The sequence below is a fragment of the Mytilus trossulus genome, chromosome 9 (assembly GCF_036588685.1).
Source record: "Mytilus trossulus isolate FHL-02 chromosome 9, PNRI_Mtr1.1.1.hap1, whole genome shotgun sequence".
NCBI classification, from domain to species: Eukaryota; Metazoa; Mollusca; class Bivalvia; order Mytilida; family Mytilidae; genus Mytilus; species Mytilus trossulus.
In genome coordinates, this window is record NC_086381.1 from 66,561,251 (window position 1) to 66,586,619 (window position 25,369).

Consider the following 25,369-nt stretch of genomic DNA (forward strand, 5'->3'; position numbering starts at 1 on the left):
ATGGATCAACTTTTCACAAGATTCCTGATTTGCAACAGTCACGTGCAATACTATCATTTGGAATTATTTTGTATTAATTGAAGATTTGTATATCTAATTAGTTTGATATCTGTGTATGGCTGTAAATATTCGGTATTCTGAATATATTTCATTTACTTATATCATGTTGGTTATTCATCTAGTATGTAAACCCAAACAACTATAATACTGATGCTTTGGTTATTCCTAATTGTTGTAGATGCTTTGCTTTCTTTATAATCATGAAATAAGGATGCGTTGTTTTCTTTATAAACTTCTAATGGACATCTTATTGATCTAGTTTTTAAATTAAAAGCTTGGCTTTGGTAGATCTTTGGAATTTGTAATATAAAACAAATGGTAAATGAGACATTAAAATTATGTTATGCTCATGAATAATTTGAATGTACAATCTGTTTTTCTTCAAAGATGTTGTGAATACCAAGGTGTTTTGTCTTTTTGTCTGTGTCCATTAACAACATTAACAGATAGATTATCAATATCAGATTAATGAAAATCACAGAGTGGAATAAATATTAGTGTTGGTTTTAAGTGTTTCTGATGAAGATCAAACAGAAATCCCCTGAGGAATAACACAATTTGTAGCGCGGAAAAGAGAAAACCTTCCATTGTATTAACCATTTTAATTCTACTATGAAAAAAATGTAACAATATTTAACATATAAAAACAAATATGCTGATCAAAACAATTTCCAATGTTGTCACAATAAGAGGATATTTCTAAAATCATGTATTGTTTGTTTTCGAAAATTTTAAATAGAAATATTCGGTCAATCAAAAATTCTTTTTTCGCATAAAAATGCGCCTTTATAATTCAACCATAGGTCATGCCATTTATAACCATCAAACTTTTTCATACCAATCACTTCAGTCTGACCTGGGTTACCACTTGAATCAGGTTGTGTTGAATGCCAATTGAAGTAAGTAATGATTGATCCATCACTGTATCGCCAATGCTCTTCTGCGATTAGATGTGATCCTTGAAACATTATCCAACTGGTAACATCAAGATAATCTAAAAAATATTGTACAAAACAATAAGATTGATTTTCCAAACATCTTGGTTTTAAATGACGAAAAGTATTTTTTTATTATTTGAAATTTAAAATAAGGATTTCTGATACGATTGTGAATGAGCCTGCCCTCTTAAAAAGTAAAACAACAAAAATACCGAACTCTAAAGAAATTTCAAAACGGAATGTCCCTTGATAATTGGTAAAATCAAAAGCTCAAACACATCAAACGAAAGGAAAACAACTGTCATATTCCTGACTTGGTACAGGCATTTCCTAATGTACAAAATGGTGGATTTAACCTGGTTTTGAAGCTAAAAAGTACACAATATAAATTGAGAATGTGTATATGGGCCTCAGATGCCCCGCTTGTAAATATGCATAAGTCAATTGATTAAGTATTCCATTTATAAAGGGGCATAACTCGAGAACGGTAAAACTGACGCCACCCAATTTCAGACTTGTTCTATGTTTTGTGGTAATAAGCAATGTGTATAAGTTTCATAACATTTTGTTGAGGCAAACCAAAGTTAGAGACAAGAAACGACAGATTAAGTATTCCATTTACAAAGGGGCATAACTCAAGAACGGTAAAAAGAGACGCCACCCAATTTCGAACTTGTTCTGTGATTTGTGGGAATAAGCATTGTGTATAAATTTCAGAACATTTAGTTGAGGCAAACTGAATTAAGAAAACGGAATCGAACAATTCAGCAATTTTCAGCAATATTTATGTTTAAAAGGGAGCATAACTCAAGAACGGCAAAAGTGATGCCACCCTATTTCAAACTTAATCTGTGATTTGTGATTATAAGCATTTTGTATAAGATTCATAATATTCGGATGAGACAAACTAAAGTTAGAAAATGGAAACGAAAAATTCAGCATTTTTTATGCTTATAAAGGGGCATAACTCATGAACGGTAAAAGTGACGCCATCCAAATTCAAGCTTAATCTGTGATTTGTGACAAGGGTAACACTTAATGCCCCCTCCGTTACGGCGGGGGAATCAAAATGTAAATAATTGCAAGTCGTCAAACATTGAGCAAAATTCCTCCTGTAAAAATAAGAAGAAACAGTAGATGAACCATGTTTAAATCGCATACATTTTTTATGCATTCAGAATTTACAAATCAAGGTAAAATTAAAACTGTAAGGAATCGTATGCACTCCAAAAGGAACGAAACTGGGAGCGTCGAAAGTGTGCGCGTTTTATACTTTGCATTTTCATACAAAAAATTGCGTGTCAGGAGCACATTCCTGTTAATGAAGAACGTAAAATAGCAAAACACACGTGCTTAACGTATTAAAAGTGATATGTAAACGTCATACAATGAGACAAAGGGTACTTTAATACTGAAAAATTAATAACCTGACAATATCAAAGCTGAAATCATCAAGTTTGTTTATGGGTAAATGTTTGAAGTCGTCAATTTTTGTGGATATCAAAATTTCATCAAGATAGCAGCCTATCATCCATTTCCTGTAGTTTCCATGATTTCAAGTGCACTGGGACTTATGGGTCACATGTATGCACTGACATATAGGTTACAGAGTGACAGAACTTCGTAAATATATCTGAAAGTGAAGTTAAAAAGCTTGTCGATATGTTTTTATTTCTGTTTTAGAGGGTTATGTCATCAAGTAATCAAGGCAGGTCCTGGGATGACATGTTTTTATGTTTTTACGCTTTTCGATGGAGAACTCCTAATCATAACAACAACAATAAAAACCACTGGACCATCACGTTACAATGGTTAAACATCTTAGTTAGGGCTTAACCCCCAATAACGTGATACAGTGATTGTGGAAATACACATATTAACGTATTTATCAATGTATTCTTTTCCCAAATAATTAATTTCCATCATTTGTTCATTGGAAAAAATCTAAAGAAACAAACCAACATTTTGCTATTTCAGATCCTGACGGTTAGTCAATGTTTTGGTTCTGCCATGATTTATAACATATTTTGTTTTAAATTTGGAAGTTGATAAATAAATAAATGACTAAGAAACTAAGGTTCGAACTCTTCCAAGAAAAAGTTTACCTCAGAAGAATTTGGTAATATTATTGGTCCCGTATGGATATATAACTCATAACGTTTCTTCTTATACTAGTGATTCATTTATTTTCTTAGATACTAATTTTCGTGGATTGATTTACCACGAGTAATAATGAATCTACAAGCTATACATTCCGTGCTGTCAAATGTTTTATTGGAGTCTTTCTTAAGTAGTGTTATGTAAGAAGGTGCTTTGGACGCATCAAATTAATAACGTTTTAATTTGTTGTTTCACAATAATATTGTAAAGGACTAAAACGTAAAAATATAGTAGTAAAAAAACCCAACCTAAAGGTGTACAAGATAAATTAAAAACTTTATCAAGGTTATCCCATTAGCAAGCATACCGCATCTTCCTATTTTCATAAATAGAATTTATTTTGCACGATTCATTTGATACAAATTATCTACTCTACCCGCCTTTAACTTAAGATATTTACCAAGAAATGTAACAATAAAAAGCTGTTTCTCTTCAGAATCTATTCTCATCAGTTCCGCTCCTTCGAGACCACATTTTGAATCATACTCTGCAGACTGCAATGCAGTATCTTTACCATGAATCTTATAACAACTCTGAATCGTTTCACTATAGACGTAACCACTTCTTTTTGGGCATCGACCTGTAATTCAAAGTATTTTTGTGTTAGTAAATTTGTAGAAATTAGTTTTTCACCAAATAGTTTGCCATGTTAACAGTGATTTATGAATAAAAATCAATGGTTGACATTACCCCTACATAAATAGTTTAAAAACAATAAATACTCGACGGAATAACAATACCTAGAATACTCCATTCACATATGTTAATCCGAATAAAGATAGTTTCTAAATCATTTACCCCCATGCAATATTAACAACACTGATCCAAATAGAACCTAATGGAAGATTGCGAGTTGATAGCAGATATCGGAAGTAACCTCATAGTGCTAATGCATTTCTTATTTGTACAGTTAATTGTATCTCTTCAACTTCTCTCCGTAGAAATGATATATTACAATCATTTTACAAAAATGAAGAAAAAAAATATTCAGCGAACGATTTTTTTTTTAATTTACATTTAGAATAACAAAGAACATAGTTAAACAAATCATTATGATTGCTACTACAATGTAACTTTGTTTCGATATTGATCTATCTTTCAAGATTAAACTACAATTTTAAGGATGTTTTCTAATTTGCTTCAAAATACCAAGCTTTAGCAAAATCTGTTATAAATTGATAGAATATAAATAACAGACAAAAAAAACAACAGAATAAAATAAAAGGTTCGTGCCCAGGTTCATAAGATATAAGCCAGTGAAAATGTGGCGGGAAATGAATAGCTCTATACTTTTCATACCTATAACACTGATTCCTATTTTCTTTTCAGAACTATGAAAATAACAAGGATTTTATAAGATTCTGAAAAGTAGCGGTGAGCGGGCAACATGTGTAATGGTACTATATGGATAAAAGCAGAGGATTCCGTATATCTAATAAAAAAATAAAAACAAGAACAGCAAACATCCTACAGTCACTTTGAACGTTTTCAAGCTAAAACATTTTCAATTATGTTATAATGATTACACAAACTGTTTATATAAAACATGCTAAGAAAAGAATACAATGCTTTCAGAAAATAAATCGACCTAATCCTTGTATCTTAAATTAAAAATGATAATTTCACCTACTACGACTGTTTCTTATGTTTTAGTAAATCTATATATTCCTCCCCTATACCTCTCGCAAATGTAGAACAACCAAACATACAGCAATACGCACAGTAAAACTCAGTTTAAAATAAGTCCGAGTCCGATGTCAGAGTAGGTTACAAAAGAAACTAAGCAAAAGCACAATGATACATAAATTAACAAAAGACTACTGTCAGTTACTGATATGCCAGCTCCAGACCTCAATTACACTGATCGAAATATTATGTCTTCATCTTTGAAAATCAAGCACACTCCCTCTTGTTTAGGTTCATAGGTTTAGTATCATACCATCAGAAAATATATGAGAGGAACATAATCCGTATCATGCCAACAACTGGTTTTAGAATTGATGTGTTTATTTCCGATGCAAAGACCCTATGAGTGAATCAATGTTATTACCAAATCCATTGAGTGTATATTTTATGCACCTCATTAATCTCTTTCGTTTATTTGAGAAAAAAGTATAATAACCTAATGCAATTTATATAACACATATTGTTTAAATAATTCGAATGGAATCTACATCTTTTATAAAGTTTTATGTATTATAACTTGACATTGTGATAATGAACGTAGATATCATTATTATATACACATGTGTGCTTGCGTGGTCTTGCAGCGGTTTACTCACGTCAAACGTGGGAGGTTTAGATACAAGCATCTTTAAAAAATAGATGTTACCAAATTTGTTTTCGCTATCCACTATAATAGCCAAACATTGTCGGTTTGGAGTCTAAAGAAAAGAGAAATATTTTCTGTTGACTGGTATTTTCTGTTTTATCTTTTAAACAACCTGGTGCATATCATTATTCTAATGCAAATACGTAGCCATGTCTTTAACAACCGATGGTCTCGAGTTTCCATGAAATATTTATGTGAACTATTAACCATATCTCCCTTTACATCTATCATTAATCCCTTTTTACACATTTTATAATTCCTCACATAGTTAAGATAATACACTTAATAACTTTGATGCGGTTTTTTTTACAATGTCGAACTACGTAATAGATTTGGATCGAGCTCAACTAATGGGTCTTATATGGACAGAACGCGCTAGATTGGTATCTTAGGTTAGTTTACAGCAACTGCGTCGGTGCCTTTATTGATGAACGTATCGTCCCCAAGAGTATCACCATCCCAGTAGCCAGCACTTCTGAGTTGACATGAAATACCAATGGAATGGTCATTTCAGTAAATGTTTTTGTAACTAAAATTAATAAAATAAACATTATGTTTTCCCTCCCAAGGCATATAGATGGCCTTAACACTTTTTGGCACAATTTGTTTTCGAAAATTTAGATTTTTTTTTTTATGATCTTTAAATTGGTATTCGGCATTCTCGCTTCTTATGCAGTATAACCGCGAGTCTTGCTTAATACATCAGTAAACCTGGTATCTGTGTTAAACTTTAACAACTGAACATTAAACAACTAATTAGCATGATATCAAATTATCTATGATTACCGGGTCTTCGAAAAATAATTTTAAAACTGACCCATGTATTTCACAAACAGAAAAGTAGTTTCACAACGATATAAAAAATATACGATACATACATTGCTGTTGTAAAACTATTTTCTGTGATTTTTATATTATTCAAATATTATTAATTTCATGTTTTGGGATAACAGTATGGAAAGGTTTAAAAACAAATCTTAGAACAAATATATTATGGAAACCGTTTAAAATGTTAAAAAATTACATGTTGGGGTTTGGTGAATTTTTTAATTTGCCTGAACTTAAAATCATTAATTTTTTTTATACAATGTAGATGTCCACTATATACAGGTTTTGGATGATTTTAACAAACCTCGGAACTACTTTGTTGCCATGCAAAAGTTTCAAAAAATCGAAAACTCCCCAAACGACATGAATATTTACAGAATTGTCAACTGGTCTGTGTAGATCATGTAGATGTGGCATTTTCATTTGTCAATTCAAAAATGGCTGTCAATACATTGAAAATAATTCACAATATGTCAAATTGCTCATAAAACCTTAAAGTAGGATTTCCTTTATTAAAATTGTAGGTCAAGTCTAGTGAAACTTTGATGGTACATTCCCTCCCATGTACCAATGTGACACCTGTCATTAATATTTTGGAAATGGTCACCGTTACCACGGAAACAGCAAAAAATACAAAAAAAAATCAAAATGGTCCAAACTTAAGAATACTTTTCAGAAATGTTTACTGGCATATACATATATATTGCATTTGACTTTGGGATTTAAAAAATGGCTGCAGTAACCGTGACAGTGGTGCGGGTGACATTCTAGTTTATATTTTTGTTGTTATTACTAGTCTTTTTTATGCTTGGGATTCTTTTTGTTCAGGTGCAAAAAATCAAACACCAACAAATCAAAACAATATAACAAAGGCTACAAAATACAAGCAAAATATATTATCTTAATTTTGTAACATAGCCTCTTACTATCTAAAACTAAATGATAGGTCCACCCATCACTGTGGTATCCTTTGATATCCTTCATACCATTTACATATCCTGCACTTAAACCGATGCACTCATTGAATGTTTTTGAATGTGAAACTGACATACATTCTGTCATGTGATTACACTGCATAACACATACTAAAATGCTCGCCTTAATTTGGAATATCACCGTCTCATTAAAGTAAATGTTATTAAGTTCTGATGAATTCTCGGTAAATCCAACTTTTATTTTACATGCAACTATTTGATATGATATCAAAATATATACAATGTCATGTAAAAATGCCATATTATATATTAAACATTATAAGATAGTCCCAATTAGTGAGTAAATAAAGCCTCATGAACTGACGATGCATATGTGATGATATTCCTTAATGAATTGTACATAAATATATAATATCGATATTGTTTCACAGCATCCAATTATATCTCTGATATACTTTACATTTTAAATAACTGCTTATCAAAACAGTTAGCGGAACCAAATATTATAACATGTACAGTAACAATATATTTCTGTGTATGTATATTCTTTAAATTACAGGTTTAGTCTAATAGTTATATAATAAATAGCTACATTTAGGGGAAATATTTTAGGGTTTAGTTTTGATTAAAACAGAAAATTGAAATATGCAAAACCAATCTATCAAATTGTTCAATCCATTTCATTGAATGTCTGTTTATGATTATCAAACTAATAAAAATTAACACTACACATTACTTTCAATTAAATAAAATTACTTTTAACTAGTAAGAAAATATTGTAAGACCATTTCATTAAAACTGTAATCCTTTTAAAAGGGTGCTTAACACGCTTTCTCGCTAAAAAAGGTAATATATTCTTCTTGTCTGGAACTTAAAATATTTGCCATGAAATCTGACTATCAAAAGCAACTTTACCTCAAAATATGTTATTGTAACTGTTCCGCTGCATATTATAAAAAATATATAAAATAAACTGCCAGTGCATCGAAGATTGCAATGAGGAGGTTACCTCATAATGTGGTTGAAGCAAATTAAAATCGCAACCACTGTTTTGTATACTCGAATAGAAAATTAAAGGATGTGGGGTATCCATCCATGACCAAACAAAAAGCACACAAAAAGCAAAGGAACATTGTTTAAATTGGTGTTCTTTGTCTCAAAGTCACAGTGAGGCCTTAAAAACGGAGCTAAAAAAAATCACTGCAAGTTTAGGACAGTCCCTAGCACCAGTTAAGTGGTGTTATTATTAAGTATGCTTCGTCTAATAGAATAACAAAAGCATGCCTAATATTCAAATGATTGAACATATAGTATAGCAGGAAATTGAAAGTCTAAAGTATAGAACATCAATAAATATGTTAAACTTTTACTCAATTTTTGTGTAGTTTGAGCTGCAAAATTATTTTTTTTATCATATGCATCCGATTTAACCTTGAGAGATGCACACGCCTGATGAAGCTAGTTTGTCTAGCGAAATATTGCGTATTTCTATTTAAAACCTACTAGAACTTTTTATTGTATCAATTAATTAGTTTAATTATATTCTTAGACCTTTATATATACACCTGAAGATCTGCGGAAGCAGTGAAAGTACTAGTAAAAAAGTGATGCATTGAAACCGTTATTATCTTTTAATAATTTTCTTATATGTTACAATCATACGGACTTTACTTAACTTTTTCTTATATATATATATTTATATATATATATATACAACTCGTCTAAACATCAACCCAACAATGTTAGATCTGTAAATTTGCTTTCGCAAATTTTTGGTTCTTCCCTCGCCGGGATTCGAACCCATGCTTCTGTGATATCGTGACACCAAATCGCCTGCACTGCAGCCGTCCCGCTAGACCACACGACCACCTGGTCTCTATATATATATATAAAACGTCTGAATAATAGTCAACGATTTTTCCCACGAGGGCGCCATATATATATTATCATATAAACTACCCAATCACAAGACATCTTTTAAGAGCAGGGCATGATTTTGAAAACGTCACATTTCAAATCATCGAGAAAAACCAAATTGGGATACACAAGGAAGACAAAAAAGAGAGGGATGTTGGATGCACCAGTTACGAACTCTTGAACCTGATGGACTCAATGAGAGATACATGTACGAAAAAAGATTTAAAAACAAATCTAAATAATAATCTTGGAATCATACAAATTAATTTATAGAAATCCATACAATTAATCGAACATCAATAAATATGTTAAACATTTACTCCAACTTTATGTAGTTGTAGCTACAAACATATGTTTTACAGAACATCAATAAATATGTTAAACATTTACTCCAACTTTATGTAGTTGTAGCTACAAACATATTTTTTTACAGAACATCAATGAATATGTTAACCTTTCACTCAAATTTTGTGTAGTTCAAGCTACAATTTTTTTTTGTCATGCATCTGATTTCTCCTAAAGAGATGCACACGCCTGATGAAGGTAATTTGTTTAGCGAAATATTGCGTATTTCTATTTAAATTCTTTAAGAATTTTAAATGTATTAATTAGCGTGTTTAAGTTATATTCTTAGACAGTTATATAATTTTAATTCAGTAACTGTATCAGTTTATTAACTGATTAAATAGATTGAATGTTGATTGTTGCTATTTGCAGACATTATATATATATATTATCATATATATATGTCATAGGAATTTTTTTGCAAAGATTCATATAGGGTCAAAATATAAATCTAGGTGAAGTTTTTATGACTTATTTGCAATATTTATTATGGGGCTGATGTAATGGGTCACATTTAACAGATTTATATACGTAAAGTCATGCAAATTAAAATAAAAAATGATGCAAATATTTGTATACTAAATGGCTGCATTTTCTCATAACACTTATGTAACATATACTTATTTCTCAAAAAAATTATATAATTTGTCCAATTTTAGAAGAAATTTACTTTTGTTTTTAATTGTTTGCTCACAGTAAACAATTTGCCGATATGTATTTCGTATGCAGTGAACTCCGCGTGGCCTTTCTGGTAAAAATCCGGTGATCGCAATACGCATGAATCTGTCATTGAAATAAATTAATATCTTACTATATTTTGTATACACTTCCTCAATATCCATGCTTCAAAATTCATCAATGAATTGAAAATTATTATCCAAGCGCGAAGGAAGGGAGACAAGCCATATAAATCTGCACAAACTATTCTCTGTCAAAAACGAACAGTAATACATAAATTTCTCTCGCTAAAATCTAAAACGTTGTTACATACACGAGCGAATCGTACAAGTTGAGATATATAAACACCATAAGATGGTGACAAGGGAACGTCACCATCTAAAAATGTATAATTAACGATAGGAAAGAAAATCATCTTTTTTATCATATTTTTTTGTATTAAGCCTCCCGTTAATGATATAGATTTCAAGATTGAGGAAAGGACAGTGGTCATTGTTAGTATTAGCTTTATTTAAAGTTAGTTCTACAGGATAAATTTCTTTAGTATACATACGGAAGTCGTTATTATTGAGAGCCAATATATCATCCAAATATCTAAAAGTATTGTTAAATTTTTGTATCAAATCTTGTTTCGATGGGTCTTTGCTAATTTAAGTCATAAATTGTAACTCATAACAATACAAAAACAGGTCCGCAATAAGTGGTGCACAGTTATTCCCCATTGGAATTCCAATAACTTGACGATATACGGAATATCCAAAGCGAACAAAGATGTTATCATGTAAAAATTCAAGCGCATATAAAGTATCAAAGCATGTCCAATTGACATAGTTCTTTTGTTTATTGCTACTAAAAAATGACCTAAAGGAGTTTGAACATATGTACTCGCATTCTGACTTTTTAAATGCCCATTTAATTAGAGATGTGAATTTTTTCTTAATAAGAATATGAGGCAAATAAAGGCAACAGTGGTATACCGCTGTTCAAAACTCATCAATCCATGGACAAAAAACAAAATCGGGATAAGAAACTAAAACCGAGGGAAACGCATTAAATATAAGAGGAGAACAACGACACAACACCGAAACGCAACAGCACACAGACACGGACCAAGCAACAGACAAAACACCACGAGAATAACAAATATAACATCAAAACCAAATATATGAATTTGGGATAGACAAGTACCGTGCCACGTCTTATCTCAAAAATAAGAGAAAACACAAAAGACTCAACGTTAAAATGCAACACACACACAGAAACGAACAATATTATAACAATGGCCATCTTCCTGACTTGGTACAGGACACTTTTAAAGTGGTATATAGGGTAGACATATTAAAACTTTGAACAGATTCAAAATCACCAATATATGCATGCAATTTATCAAGTACTTCCAACGAGTTTTTGACACTCCAAAAGTAATTAATTCTACTATTTTCAAAGGCCTTATTTGACCAATTAATTATCAGGTATTTTATTGTATTGACGATGCGATTTAGATTTCAAAATATTAAATTCAAAATAATTATTACATTGATGGTTTAATTGATTATTTTTCACCTAGCTTTCAATAACTCAGATCTGTACTTTGTGGTTTTGTTTTGTTTAAGTGGATCGATCTGGTTACTCTTTTTTCAACGGATTTCCATGGTTTGTTCTTGTGTTGTAAGACCTCGGTCCCAGATTAAGGGGTGTGTAACTGTTTATCATATTTGTTTTCGGTTTATTGTTTGTACTTCAATGAGCTCGTTCGTTTTTTTATGGTAATTTTAGGCATTTAAATCATTAATCGACTTGCTCAAAAAACTGATTAAAGACAGAACTTACTTCATAAATATTTTTACCCTAGGAGGCAATAATTAAGCGACTTAACGTATGCATAAGGTATGCTTACGGTTAGCCTCATATTTATTATGCATTATTTATGGGCGATAATTAGATTCATATTGTTATCAATAAAAACATTCTGGTATTTACAAGACAACAGATTGTGAGATGGCACATTTTATGTTTCTTTTCAATTCTTTATGTATTTCTAATTTTGCCAAACGTCGTCAGTAAAAAAACATAATCCAGCAAACGAATGTATCTCATTGCAAATGAAAAGTAGGGATACCAGATGTATTGCTTTGTATATTTTAGATAAAGAAATGTATCTCCATGCTCCTAATTAGAATAAAATAAGATTGCCTCAAATATTACAATTAGCAGATCGTTACGTGTACATGCAAATCATGAAACGCAATTGCAAAATTGTCTAACAAAATATCCGTAGAAAGACATGCAGTTGTTGTGTCGTTCTATAATTAGATGTTGGTAACGGACGAGTGCATTCATTACTTTTATTTTTTCATATGTATTAGTAGACACTCGTTTATTTTCGATATGCATATATTAGATATTGGAATTAACCAAAGAGAGGTGAAAGATACCACCGGAATATTCAAACTCATGCGATCTGGAAGGGACACCTGTCGGATTAATCGTGTAAGAACAAACCTAATGATAGGTCTAATTCGGTAAAACACATATACGAGTGAAAGAGGACGGAATTGTGGCTTCAACAATTTGAACAAATCCGTCTTTTTCGGTGAAGGTGTAATACCACCATTGATTTTTCTCTATTATTCTTTGTTAAATTTGCACTTTTCAAAAAAATATGCTGAATTTATTATTGTTTTAAATACAGAATAATTGGCATGAGTCAAGTTTTATCCTGTCCAATACTACAGAAAATCCTGGTTTTATAGCTTCCATGTAAGCAGCAACCTTCTTTCAAAATGATGTTGATAGGAAATGCAACGCTATATTCAGACTCTGCTGGAAATTTGCGTGAAAGAAATTGAAGGTGCACATTGGGAAGCTTTGTTTAGAAGTTTCCATTTAAAGTCTAGTCCTCAACCGACCCTGATGGCCAAGTTAAACGTACATTAAGACAACATGTCAAGATGTGAGGCAAACTTTGTATCTTTCGTATCCTTTATTTCAAGTTCAATGGAATAAATGCGTTCAAGATTGTCACCAAACGTTGAATTATTTATTTAGAGAACATAATCCATATAGAGAAACGTGAAGTCAAATGATATCGCTCGCCTCTTCTCATTCTTTCAAAAAGTAACTGTCTGAAGTCAACCTAATATCAATAAAGAAATAAGTCGGCTAGAAGAGGGTCACAATTGGTTTCCATTGGAATGCCGATTATTTGTTAAATAAACCCACTCTCCAAACAAAACAGATATGTTGTCAATCAAAATATAAGTACCTTCACAATGTCAGTCTCAAAAAGTGTTTTGGTTTGATAATAGTGATTTTTTTTACAACGTTTGATTTATTCCACCCTAAGACAACATACTTGTATCTACTTTCATAATTTTTTTTATGAAACAAAGCAAGACCAAGGTTGTGTTTTTCAATGGGCACTTATATTATTGGGTACATTTGATCTCTCTTATATCTATTGATAGGGTCGTTGTCTACCAGTATATAAATAATATTATCACCAAAAAATGTATGACTTTTTTTCAATCAAAAACTTTAAATAACGAAAGTAATGCATTATGTAAAAAAAGATGTATTTAGCTCTAACATACTTCATTACTTCGAATACCTTTTTTTTTTCTTTGAAGATCAAATTATATAATTTATATATATTGAAAGTATTGTTTAAGATCAGAACTATTTTAAATGTAGTCACATTGTAATTTTTGGTTTTTGGTTTTTGTGTTCTTTTGTGTTGTACTGTTTTATGTCAGTAGTTTGTTTTCACATATTTTGAGTTGTTCTGTCAGTAAAATAGAATGCAATCGCCTTGTAGAAGTTTATTGATTTAATGCTGTGAGAAAAATTGTTTTTATTATCTTTCAATTTAGCTAATTATTAGGAAATTGAATACTCATACACAGAGAAAAGATAAAGTGATGTATAAAATAGATTGATAGGAAATAGTTAAGTGGCAGAACTCAAAGTATGTTAACTTTATATTTGTTGTCATTTGAAAGTTCTTGTGTCAAAAGGATGTTTTATGAAACAGAGTGAAACATATAAATGAAGTTATGTTTCCTCAGAATACTTTCACTGTCAAGCGACTGTCTTCATGACACACTTGATGACAGAGAATGGATAAAAAAAGGTAAAGTACAAATGACAATTGAATGTAAAAATTAAATATTCCCCTACCTACTTTTCTCCGCATGCTTGAAGCTTTAACTTGATATTTGATGTATATTTATCATGACTAATTACACATTAATTTTGATTTATGTTTTGCCCGGATGAGCAGAGTTATGGTCATTGGATCTAGAGCATAAACACAAATAATCAGTGTTCTTCCTTTTTTATGTCATGTTTCAAGTACAAGATTGGTATATATTGTTATCATGACGAGTTACAGATCAAGTTCAAATTTTGTACCCATGTAATGATTTTGTACAGAGTTACGGTCCCTGGACTTTTAAAATCACTCAAATAATTAAAAATAAAAATAATGCTTATACTTGTTCTGTATATTTGATATTTGAATTTTTAGATTGTAAAGTGTATCAAGCAATTGAAAAGATTGCAAAGGAAAGAACTTTAATGAAGGATATTGGGAAACTGTCTCCTGCAGAAAAGACATCAAGTTTGGAGTCCTACCATAGAGTTGTGTGTTTCTTTGCACCAAAGTCTGTGCATTTCAAGCATGCAAAAATCGAGGCAAGGTAAGTACCGATTATCAGGTTATCTGCATGTTGATATCGTAAAATATCAGCTGCGAGACATAATATGAAGCTTTTTGTCGAGTGTGCGTAGCGAACGAGATCAAAAAGCCTTCATATTTTGTCAAGCAGCTGATATTTTACATTATCAATATGCAGATAATCTGATAATCAATTTATCGGGCTATATTTGCGTGTTTAAGAAGTGTTTTCTTTGTTTCACCAGCACACAAAAGATGACTTGATAAGTTCGGGTCAAAGTTATTAACGTCGGTTCAAACATTATGACGTCGCTGATATGTCCGGGTCAAAGTTATTAAGGCCGGGTCAACGTATTTGACGTCACAAAGACATAATACGGAATAATATTAAGAGCTGAACAGAGTGATATAGACAGTGGGACGACCGATAATAATAAAACTCAATCTTAAAGTACTAGTAATAATCATATTCACTCCAGATAATCTTAACTCTAAATATATTTAAAATTGAGTACCCCTAGTGACCTGTATCTGAGCTAGGTGAACAGATATTTGTACAGAAAAGATCTTATTTTTTTTCAAAGGCCAAGAAATAAATACAATACAGTTATCTTTGTTCTTATGTCACTTATTACCCGTAATTAAATTAAATTCCCAATAATAAATAGGTTGGCTATAAAAAAAAACATTTATAATGAAAAGGTCTGCAAACATTTTCTTGGGTAATAATATCTAATTGTAAACATGAAGTCATAGTATATTCCCTATGTTAAACATAAATAATTTACCTATTTATACTTATCTTATGCCTCTAATAATAGGCATTAATTATGACAAAAAGATTTTGATGTACAAAATGTGACTTTCTTGTTTATTTTTATTATAAATTACAAAGTCATGAAAAAGTCAGAAATCAAAATTTCTTCTTTACAAACTGGTAGAACACGGAATCTAACCCTTCATAGTATTTGTCAATGTCCAATGAAAACTATTGCTATAAAATGTACATGTATGGGAGACATGGTAATCATATATTTTTTTTCTCCAGAATCTACTTGGCAGCAATGCATTTTAATGAAAATTCTTCAAGACCTCAGGCAGTGACATCAACTGGAACGGCACAATTAAGAGTTTCCTATCCAAAGGCTCGTAAAGGTAAAGGTGTTGCAAAGGAAGTTAAGGTTAATGCAACGTATGGTAAATATATTTTTAACTTTTTAAAATACATCTATTACAGGCATGATTTTTATACAACTATCAAAAAGTATTTTGTGTTTGTATGTATTGGTACCACTTTATTATTATCTGGCATCAGGGTTGTCCCAAGACACTTTTTTTCTGGATAATCACTTTAGTTTTAAAAGTGAATGGATCTTTATGACATTTAAACACAAGGTTTGAAACCACAAAAGGAAGGTTAGGATTGATTTTGGGGACTATGGTCCCAGCAGGTTTGGAACTAGGTTCCAAAAAGAATACTTTTCTTACACTTATAAGTTGCTTATTTCTTTACCAATTTCAAGGGGATTTTATTCCAGATTTCTTGGGTTCTTTCATTTTGGGAATTTGGGCCTGTTTTAAATTGGTCAAAAAGAGGTCCAAAATTTAATTTTCTTTGATTTCATCAAAAAATGAATTTTTGGGGTTCTTTGTTATGCCAAATTTAACTGATTTTTTGGAGGGGGAGGGGGTGCAGTTTTCAAATTGGTCTACATAAAGGTTCAAAGGGTCCAAAATGATATTAAGTGTGATTTCAACAAAGATAAATTATATGGGGTTCTCTAGTTTGCTGAATTAAACCATGTATTTAGATATATGATTTTTGGTCCCTTTTAAAAGTTTCCGGTAAAATGGTCCCAAATTAAACATTTTTTATTTCATCAAATTTGTGGTTTTTTGATATGCTGACTTGTAATGTACATGTATATAGAGACTTGTAATTTTGGGTCCCATTTTCAAATTAGTGTACAATAAGGTTCAAAAAGTCCAAGATGAAGCTTATTGTGATTTCAACAAAATTTAAAATATGGGGTTCTTTGGTTTTCTGAATCTAACGATGTATTTTGATTTTTGGGCCCCTTTATCAAATTAGTCCCCTTTGAGGTCAAAATGGTCAAAAATTAAACTGTTTTGAATTTAATCTGAAATTAAATTATTGGTTTTTTTTTATATGTCGAATCCAAATGAATATTTAGAATTGTAATTTTGGGTCTTGTTTTCAAATTAGTCTGCAAAAGGTTGAGAGAGTTCAAAATTTAACAAATATTGAATTGATAGGGTTCTTTGGTTTTCGGGCCATGTTATATCAAATTGGTCAACATTGAGGTCAAATGGGTGCAAAAAAATATTTTTTGGAATTCTGGGACATTTTTTTATATTCTGAATCTAACCCTGTATTTAGAGTTTGGATATTGGACCATAATGGGTAAATTTAAAGTTCAATAATGAATTTGACCATATTCATTCTTGTCAGAAACCTGTGCTGTGTCAAAAATGTAATCTCAATCTAAATTTAGAGCTGTATCAGGCTTAAATGTTGTGTCCATACCCACCCCAACTGTTCAAAAGTTTCACCTTTGTGGTCATATCAAGCTGCATCCTGCAGAGCATTTATTTTCATTAGTTTGCTATTGACTTTGAATTCAATTGTTATTTGATGTTGTGTAATATGTTAATTATTTTGTTCAAAGTACATAAATTAAGTGATTAGTTTTCTCTTCTGAATTGTATTTTCTTTGACATCATGGGGCATAGCCGACTAGCTGGTATGGGCCTTGCTCCTTGTTGAAGGCTTTATTGATCTGAGGTTGCTTATCTCTGTGTCATGTTGGTCTCTTGAGGAGAGTAGTCTCATTTTGCAATCATACCACATCCTCCTTTTGATATATGTAAAAATTAATTTCATCACTAACTTTTTTCTATGTATTTCTACTTGTTGAAATATAAAAAAAGTCTTGTTTTCTTTCAAGTGCAAATTTGTTGATATCTGTTCATGAAGAATAATTTGTAGACTTTGTAGATAAACATTTTATTATTTTTACAGGTTATGTTCAAGAACTATTCCAGGATCTGCTGTTCAGAAGGGAGCGTCTAAAGAGCTACAGTGAAGCAATTGCAGAAAGAAGACGTGATGATAAAGTCCGACCTCTTCCTTTATCACACAGTAAACCTCATCCCCCCAAGGCAGACATTTTTGATAACCACAAATGAAGATTTAATTTGGAATAAACATTAATTTATTTATTTATCATACATAAAATTGAGAATGGAAATAGGGAATGTGTCAGAGAAACAACAATATATATTTCAACTTATTAATATTGAACTGACAAACTTCAAAACTTACTGAGCACAGGGATAAAAATACTTTTGAAAAATTCATTAAACTATTTCAAAATATAAATTTGTAAAAATTTTCTAAAAATTTAAAAAAACAAACAAGTCTTTAGTCTTAGATGCATGATTTTTTTATTTCTTGTTAGTGGCATCTGAACTAGCCATCAGATAACTGTGAGTACTCTCAGATCTGTTCATTTTGTCTTTTTGTGTAGGAATGTATAAGTACCTGGCCACGTCCACTGGTATTTTTGGCCTATCTGATGAGTTTAGCCTTTTACAACTGATTTTTATAGTTCGTTCTTATGTTGTACTGTTATACCACTGTCCCAGGTTAGGGGAGGGTTGGGATCCCGCTATCATGTTTAACCCCACCACATTATCTATGTTTGTGCCTGTCCCAAGTCAGGAGCTTGTACAACAGTCGTTTGTTTATGTATTACATATTTGTTTTTCGATCATTTTTTTACATAAATAAGGTCATTAGTTTTCTCGTTTGAATTATTTTACATTGTCTTATCGGGGCCTTTTATATCCGACTATGTGGTATGGGCTTTGCTCATTGTTGAAGGCTGTACGGTTACCCATTGTTGTTAATCTTTGTGTCATTTTGGTCTTTTGTGTATAGTTGTCTCATTGGCAATAATACCACATTTTCTTTTTTTATAAGTTATATTTGAATTAAATGACAACAGAATAATATAATAATTTTAACAAATTCCTACACAAAGTGTTTATATTTTTATTTTGGATATTTGAACCCACAGTATTCCTGTGATGGAAATGCACCTCTAATGGCGGTAACAACACATGATGGCAAAATCCTTCTGTTTTTCTTTCCCAGTTTGTGCCAAACACATCTTACAAACCTTCTGTAAGCCAAATATCGATAAGTCCTAAAATGAAACAAGTTTTAATGATAATTATTCCCCCAACTCACTAAATTTTTTAATGTCCTAATTAGGGATACTTTGTACTTTTGGTCTGTGCATCTGTCTTGCTTTTGGTAAATTTTCTTGGTCAAGGTAGTTTTTAAGAAATCAATCAACTTGAACCTAAGTACACATGTTTTTTATAATTATGATATGATCTTTAGAGTTTAACATTTTGACCACTAAACACATTTTTGTCACTAAACATAGAAATAGTAGTGCAATAGGGCCATTCATATGTACATGTACTATATATGGACACATTATTGTTAATTATGTAAATTGTATACTTAATCATTTTGGGGGTTTCTAAACCATGTTTAATCAAGTACTTTGTATATTTTATTACTTGTGAAATTGTTTTTGACAATGTTGTATATATGAAAAAATCAGATTTTGTATAACTGCCAATGAAACAACTCCCTAGCAAAAGCCAAGCATTTACAACTTGTACAAATCAGAAATTAAACATGTAGGTTCGGGTACAGCCTTTAATGTAGATCATTGACTTGCATGCATTGTGATAACAAAGGGACCAGTTATATATATACCCACATTTAAAATACTTCAAACAGGAAAAATCAACAGCTCGATTAATCTTTTTATATGATGTACCAAAATCAGAAATAAAATGAAATATAACAACAAGCAAAAAACCCATAAATTTCAATATCTTGACTTGGGACAGGTACATTTGTACCTACAGGAAGCTTACTGTATAAACATGATAAAGGGCCAGAATTGATATTATTTACATGGTCTAAATATTGCTATAAAACGTCAATATAAATATATTGTCTCATTCTGTTAATTGAGCAGATCTAGAGAACCAACAGCCCCTTGCTGACTTGCCTTTGAAAATATAATCCATGTATTTGGTCTTGTTGATTTTTGTTAATTAATCATCTTAAGAAAAATTCAAAGAATCATGAATTTGATTTTGTAAATGCCAAACCTTATTCATTATTTTGTGACTTTTAGTTGTATTTGAAAATATCTTACTCATGAATCATGGCATTGTCCTCTAATGGTCCATTATCCTGAACATATTCATAATATGTTGTCTCTAAAACGTACTGGTTCAGACAGTTTACTTGAAATCCTTCATGCTCTGTAATACATTTCAAGTCAGCTTCCTCTACTTTACTGTCCACAACATTAGTATTCCTGCAACATTTGCACTCTCTCCTTGTTGGCATTGCTGAACATCTGCTACATGAACACCTATGAGAACCAAATAAAACAATTATGTTAATTGCTGTTCTGGAAAAAGGTAAACAAAGGCAAAATAAGGGTACAAGAACCTGATTAAGTATTTGTCAGGGACTCAGGGTAAAAAAAGAGCCTGGTATCCAACTGGCCTCAATGACTTATTAGCTACAGGGAGACAAATATTACCAACAAGAAGAAAACATTAACCAAAAGGAAGTATGTTAACAATACAAAAAGAAATTTATTGATAAAATATAATCCTTATAAATTATAATGGGTCCATATTTAGAAAAGAAATAAAGAATGAAAAAAAAAGAGGGGCTGGGTCCCCTCTTTTCTATGAATAAAATGGTTTGCTTATTTAGGGAATCACTGTTCAAAACATGACCGAAGCAGGTCCAACCTTATGAAAATTTCTGGATCCGCCACTGATGACGACACTAGCTCCTTTTTTTAATCCATTCACTTGTGTTTTCACTATGATCATGACCACCGTTCATAAAAGTACAGCTGATATAGGTACTAGCCATGCAAGCAGGGATGATCGATTGACACAGTAATGAAAATCTTTTGTTTTGTTTTTATGAACATTCAGTGTACATACATGTTCATGTACACAACATCTGAAATTCCTGCTCCAAAATAATTTTCTCATCGATTTTTTCCAATTTATAAGACAACTTTTATATTCTAATAAGAACAATTACCTTGTAAAATAAATGCGCAAATAGTTGTGAATGTCAACACCAACTTTCAATTTTGATACAATTGTCGAGACATTTATGTGTTTTACCTGACAGAAAGCTATTACAGGGCAAAATTCATAATTAACAATAATACTGCCTATCTGTGATTACTCATTCCTTGAAACTTTTTGGGTAATAATATAAACCAGCATTAAAATTTTGTTATTGTTTACGGTGTACATCAACTTAACTATGCACTGTACAGAAGGGTTTATGTGGTCAGCTAAACACCGTACACAACGCTTCTTTTCAGAATAAAATATTGTTAAAAACATGCATGAAAGATTTAAATGCCAATTATTGATACAACTATACTCATTACACATGCTGAGTGGCCTTCTATCAGAAAAAGAGTTGCAATGAATATAGAGTTATATTGGATGAGACGAGTGCCAACTTCTTTGACAAGTATTTGCACATGTTTTTAGTAAACATTCTTGTTTTGGGAAAATTATGAGCCATCTCGCCTGCTTATAATTAAGTTATGCGTGTGTGAGCAAGATTATATATGTTTGTATGTCATGTGCATGCTTTTACAATGGAAATTGTAAAGTTATGATGAATTCTTAATAGTATGAACACCCATGGGACAAGGTACATGAATGTTATTTTAAAAGGCCGTACCGTGACCTATAATATTGTTAATGTTTGTGTCATTTTGGTCTTTTGTGGATAGTTGTCTCATTGGCAATCATACCACATCTTCTTTTTTATATTATTTCCGCCTACAAATGTACATGTACATCACTTTACAGATCTATATGTGTACTAATACAAGCTGGTCTGTAAGCCTTATTTGCGTTCTTGTAAAAAAAAATCCAAAAGAAACTAAGTTAGTAAAAAACTTTATTTTGATTTGGCATATTGACAGACATACTATAGCATAAGTTAAAATGACTTTTTAGCCGCATTTGTTTACGAAGAGAAAACAACAACAATACCCCCTTCCCCCCCACCCCCCCACCCCACCCCCCCCCCCCCCCCCCCGACTCCGTTTTAACTGTTTAACATTGCAGTACGCAATTTTTTTTAATTATTTTCAGAACTAAATAAAAGGAAAGGCTGATTTACCATAAGCTAATGACATCTACTTCTGTTTCTAATCCCGGCAATGGCATATCGTCGTCCGATGCATCCAACTTGCTATCACTGTCAGTGTCACTTTCCGACTCGGAAATAACTCTTCCCGGGAGAACTGTTGGTTCATACTGATACGGATGCACATACGAACCTTTAATTCCTAATTCTCGTAACTCGTCAACATCACTTGCTCCGGAACTAGACATACTTAACAATTTTTTTTATATCAGTTGTATACTACGCATGGTGATCAGCTGTAAACAAAGCTATGGCACGTATGACGAAGACAAAAGATTCAATTCAAGGGAAGTAAGTCATGAACACAACCGATACTGACAGAACTTTCGGAGGGGGTTTTATGGATATAAATACGGATTTTGACAATAATTCTTATTTTTTTCGAATAAAACAAATAAGAAGTTTATAGCTAATAAATAAAAACAAAAATTAAAAATCGTTTCCTGTGATCTTTAAAATACCTTTATTGATGCCTGCATTTAACAAAGTTACAGGTCCGAATAAGATAAATTCGTTGATTACGTATGTGTATGCGCGTTACATGTACATGCATGCGCAGTAATGACAAGGAACGCAACGATGCCTCAAAGGAGTCAGAAATCAAACCAACAATGGACTTTTTCCACCCTATTTTTACCTACTATGTCTGTTTCTTTTGTTCACACATCGTTGTCAATATGATGGAATTTGAAGTGACTGTCATACAAGTGAGAGGTTTAGCTATCTATAAAACCAGGTTTAATCCGCCATTTTCTACATAAGAAAGACAGGAATATGGCAGTCGTTATCCATTCGTTTGATGTGTTTGAGCTTTTGATTTTGCCTTTTGATTAGGGAATTTCCGTTTTGAATTTTCCTCGGAGTTCGATATTTTTGTTATTTTACTTTTCATCCAAATTTACAAATAAGACCCTAGAAGTCATTAGTGACAGTTGTAGATTTTAGGTGAATATCCTTTTTTTTTTATCAAATGTGACGAATCGTCCTATCTAGTTTTATGGTTGACTCTTTCAGCAAGGAAAACATTAATCATAGATAACAGGTTTGTACGTCAGACCCACGTTTCGTCTACAAAAGACTCATCATTGACACTCGAAAAAACAAATTTAAAATTGTCAAATAAAACACGAAGTAAAAGTACATTAAAGACCTAGAATTTCGAAAGGTTTTGTCATATACAGATAAGATAACGTATTCCTTGAGAGTAAGCACTTGCTGGTCACTTGAATACTTAAATTTTCTCTTTAATCAGATAAACGTTTTTTTTACATGAATGTCTGAAGAATAAATATTGGTATCCTCCTACAAAAAAATGTCCAATCAGATCAAAACACATATCATATGTCCATGCTTGCAAGGATCTGCAAACGATCCGTTCTACTTTCTGTTTAAAAAAAAAACTACTTTCGAAGTTATCTGATTTTTTTAGGATTAATATCAATTCAATAATTTGATAGCTGAAATGTCTGTGGCTGTTGTGGTAATTACTAAAACACATATTAAAACGAAGTGAAAGATCATTGTAAGTAAAGCTTGGACACAATATAACACTGTATTTTAATCTGATTGAATATGGAATTACAGCACAATACACGCGCGATTTTTCTAAAGCCCGACGTATATGATATTGTATTTTGTACTGGTGCCACATTATATTGATCATGTGTTATTTCAAAAACAATATATTTTAAATCATTACATTCTATTACTATGCCTCTGAATAATAAACTTCCTTTGCACTATATTCAACCTGTAATTCAATGCATTACTACTTCCCTACCTACTTTTCTCAAATTATCTATTTGTTGTCAAGCCACATGGTTATACACTTTATACATAATACTCATTATTACTTTGGAAACCGTAGAATCCAGTCTGAGATTGAGAACCTGGTTATATGCAATTTCTGAACAATATTAAAAAATCAAATGGATTTATTTGTCTGGGGTCTAATAAAAATAATGTGACAATGACGATAACAACTATTAAAAAAAAAGATTTAAAAAAAGATTTATTAACAAATTGAAATGCGTGTACGACGATGAAAGTTTTTAACGACCTTGACAGCCCTTGGTCGGTCGGTAATATAAATACATGGAAAAAAAGAGTCTATTATAGTCTACCATACGGTATGTGTTTTTCTCATTAGTAAAGGCCATACGGTTGTCTATAACTGCTTAAAACCACTTCATTTGAACTTTGGTGGACAGTTTTCTCCTTTTTTTTATATTTATTCATATCGCCAATGTTACATATTCTATCTGTCAAAGGGAAATAACTTAAACAATGTTTTTGCTTTGGTTTTTAAAATGTGGTCCATATCTTGGAGAAATGTAGGCTTGAAAGCGCTAACATTGCAGTTTTGTATATAATTAATGTATCCACGAGTCATAGCTCTATTACAATAGATGATAGGCATTGATTTTGGAACTTTTCCGAACCATTGCTGATATAAACTTTTAATATAAATCTCATAGATTTCTAGAAAGAATTTAACGTGTTTTAACATAATTGTTTAACACTAGTCATTTTGGGGGACTTTTTAGCTTACTGTTCGGTCTGTGCCAAGGCCGCGTTTTTTTGTTTGTTTTTTTTTACTTATATGGAGAGTTGTTCCATTGGCACTCAGACCACATCTCCTTATTTTTATCAATTGGTAGGTTCATGAAATAACGTCCACATCGGTATATCGAAGGCTGGTAGGGATTCTCTGTGTTCCTTTTAAGAAGCCTGCGAATTTATTATATATCTCCAAGTAGATATGATTTACCAGAGCTTGCATATTCTATCATGATTTTTTAATAGAAGGTTAAGACTTATGTTTGCCCAGTTTTTGCCCTATTCATAATGATAAACAACCTGAGTGAACTCAATTTTTAATGGAAACATGTGCATTACTTTGGAATGTGGTGTGGCGTAACGTTTGCTTTGTACGAAAGTCTTCCCCTCGAATTACTACTAACGTTGCATAAACACATATATAAATCTGAAATTTTGAAAATTCTGAAATCTTTTTATTTCGCGTTTAGAACATTGTTATTGGTCGAAAGTTTTAATTCCAAGCTACCGTTTGTCTCCTCCGGAACTTATACCATGTACACGATGACCTTATTGTTCTGTTTATTGCCCTTCTTGTCGAAGAGCATGTCCATACCATGGTCTCGCCTCATTTAG

The 25,369-nt window shown here is 31.6% G+C and overlaps 3 protein-coding genes across 3 annotated transcripts; 1 reads left to right on the forward strand and 2 right to left on the reverse strand.

Moving 5' to 3' along the window:
• Nucleotides 1-719: 719 nt before the first annotated feature.
• Nucleotides 720-5,739, reverse strand: LOC134684877 (C-type mannose receptor 2-like). Its single transcript, XM_063544187.1, has 3 exons — nt 5,634-5,739; nt 3,559-3,738; nt 720-1,054 (listed from the first exon to the last, which is right to left on the reverse strand). The coding sequence occupies exons 1-3, from the start codon at nt 5,737-5,739 to the stop codon at nt 810-812; spliced, it is 531 nt and encodes a 176-aa protein (XP_063400257.1). The 3' UTR covers nt 720-809.
• An 8,501-nt stretch (nt 5,740-14,240) lies between these two features.
• On the forward strand, nt 14,241-18,821 carry LOC134684878 (uncharacterized). Its single transcript, XM_063544188.1, has 4 exons — nt 14,241-14,325; nt 14,722-14,893; nt 15,920-16,068; nt 17,915-18,821. The coding sequence occupies exons 1-4, from the start codon at nt 14,241-14,243 to the stop codon at nt 18,079-18,081; spliced, it is 573 nt and encodes a 190-aa protein (XP_063400258.1). The 3' UTR covers nt 18,082-18,821.
• Nucleotides 18,822-18,935: 114 nt separating this feature from the next.
• On the reverse strand, nt 18,936-22,480 carry LOC134683273 (P2X purinoceptor 7-like). The gene is made up of 3 exons (XM_063542464.1): nt 22,169-22,480; nt 20,142-20,363; nt 18,936-19,103 (listed from the first exon to the last, which is right to left on the reverse strand). Exons 1-3 carry the CDS (start codon nt 22,381-22,383, stop codon nt 18,950-18,952), a joined length of 591 nt encoding a protein of 196 aa, XP_063398534.1. The 5' UTR covers nt 22,384-22,480; the 3' UTR covers nt 18,936-18,949.
• Nucleotides 22,481-25,369: the final 2,889 nt, after the last annotated feature.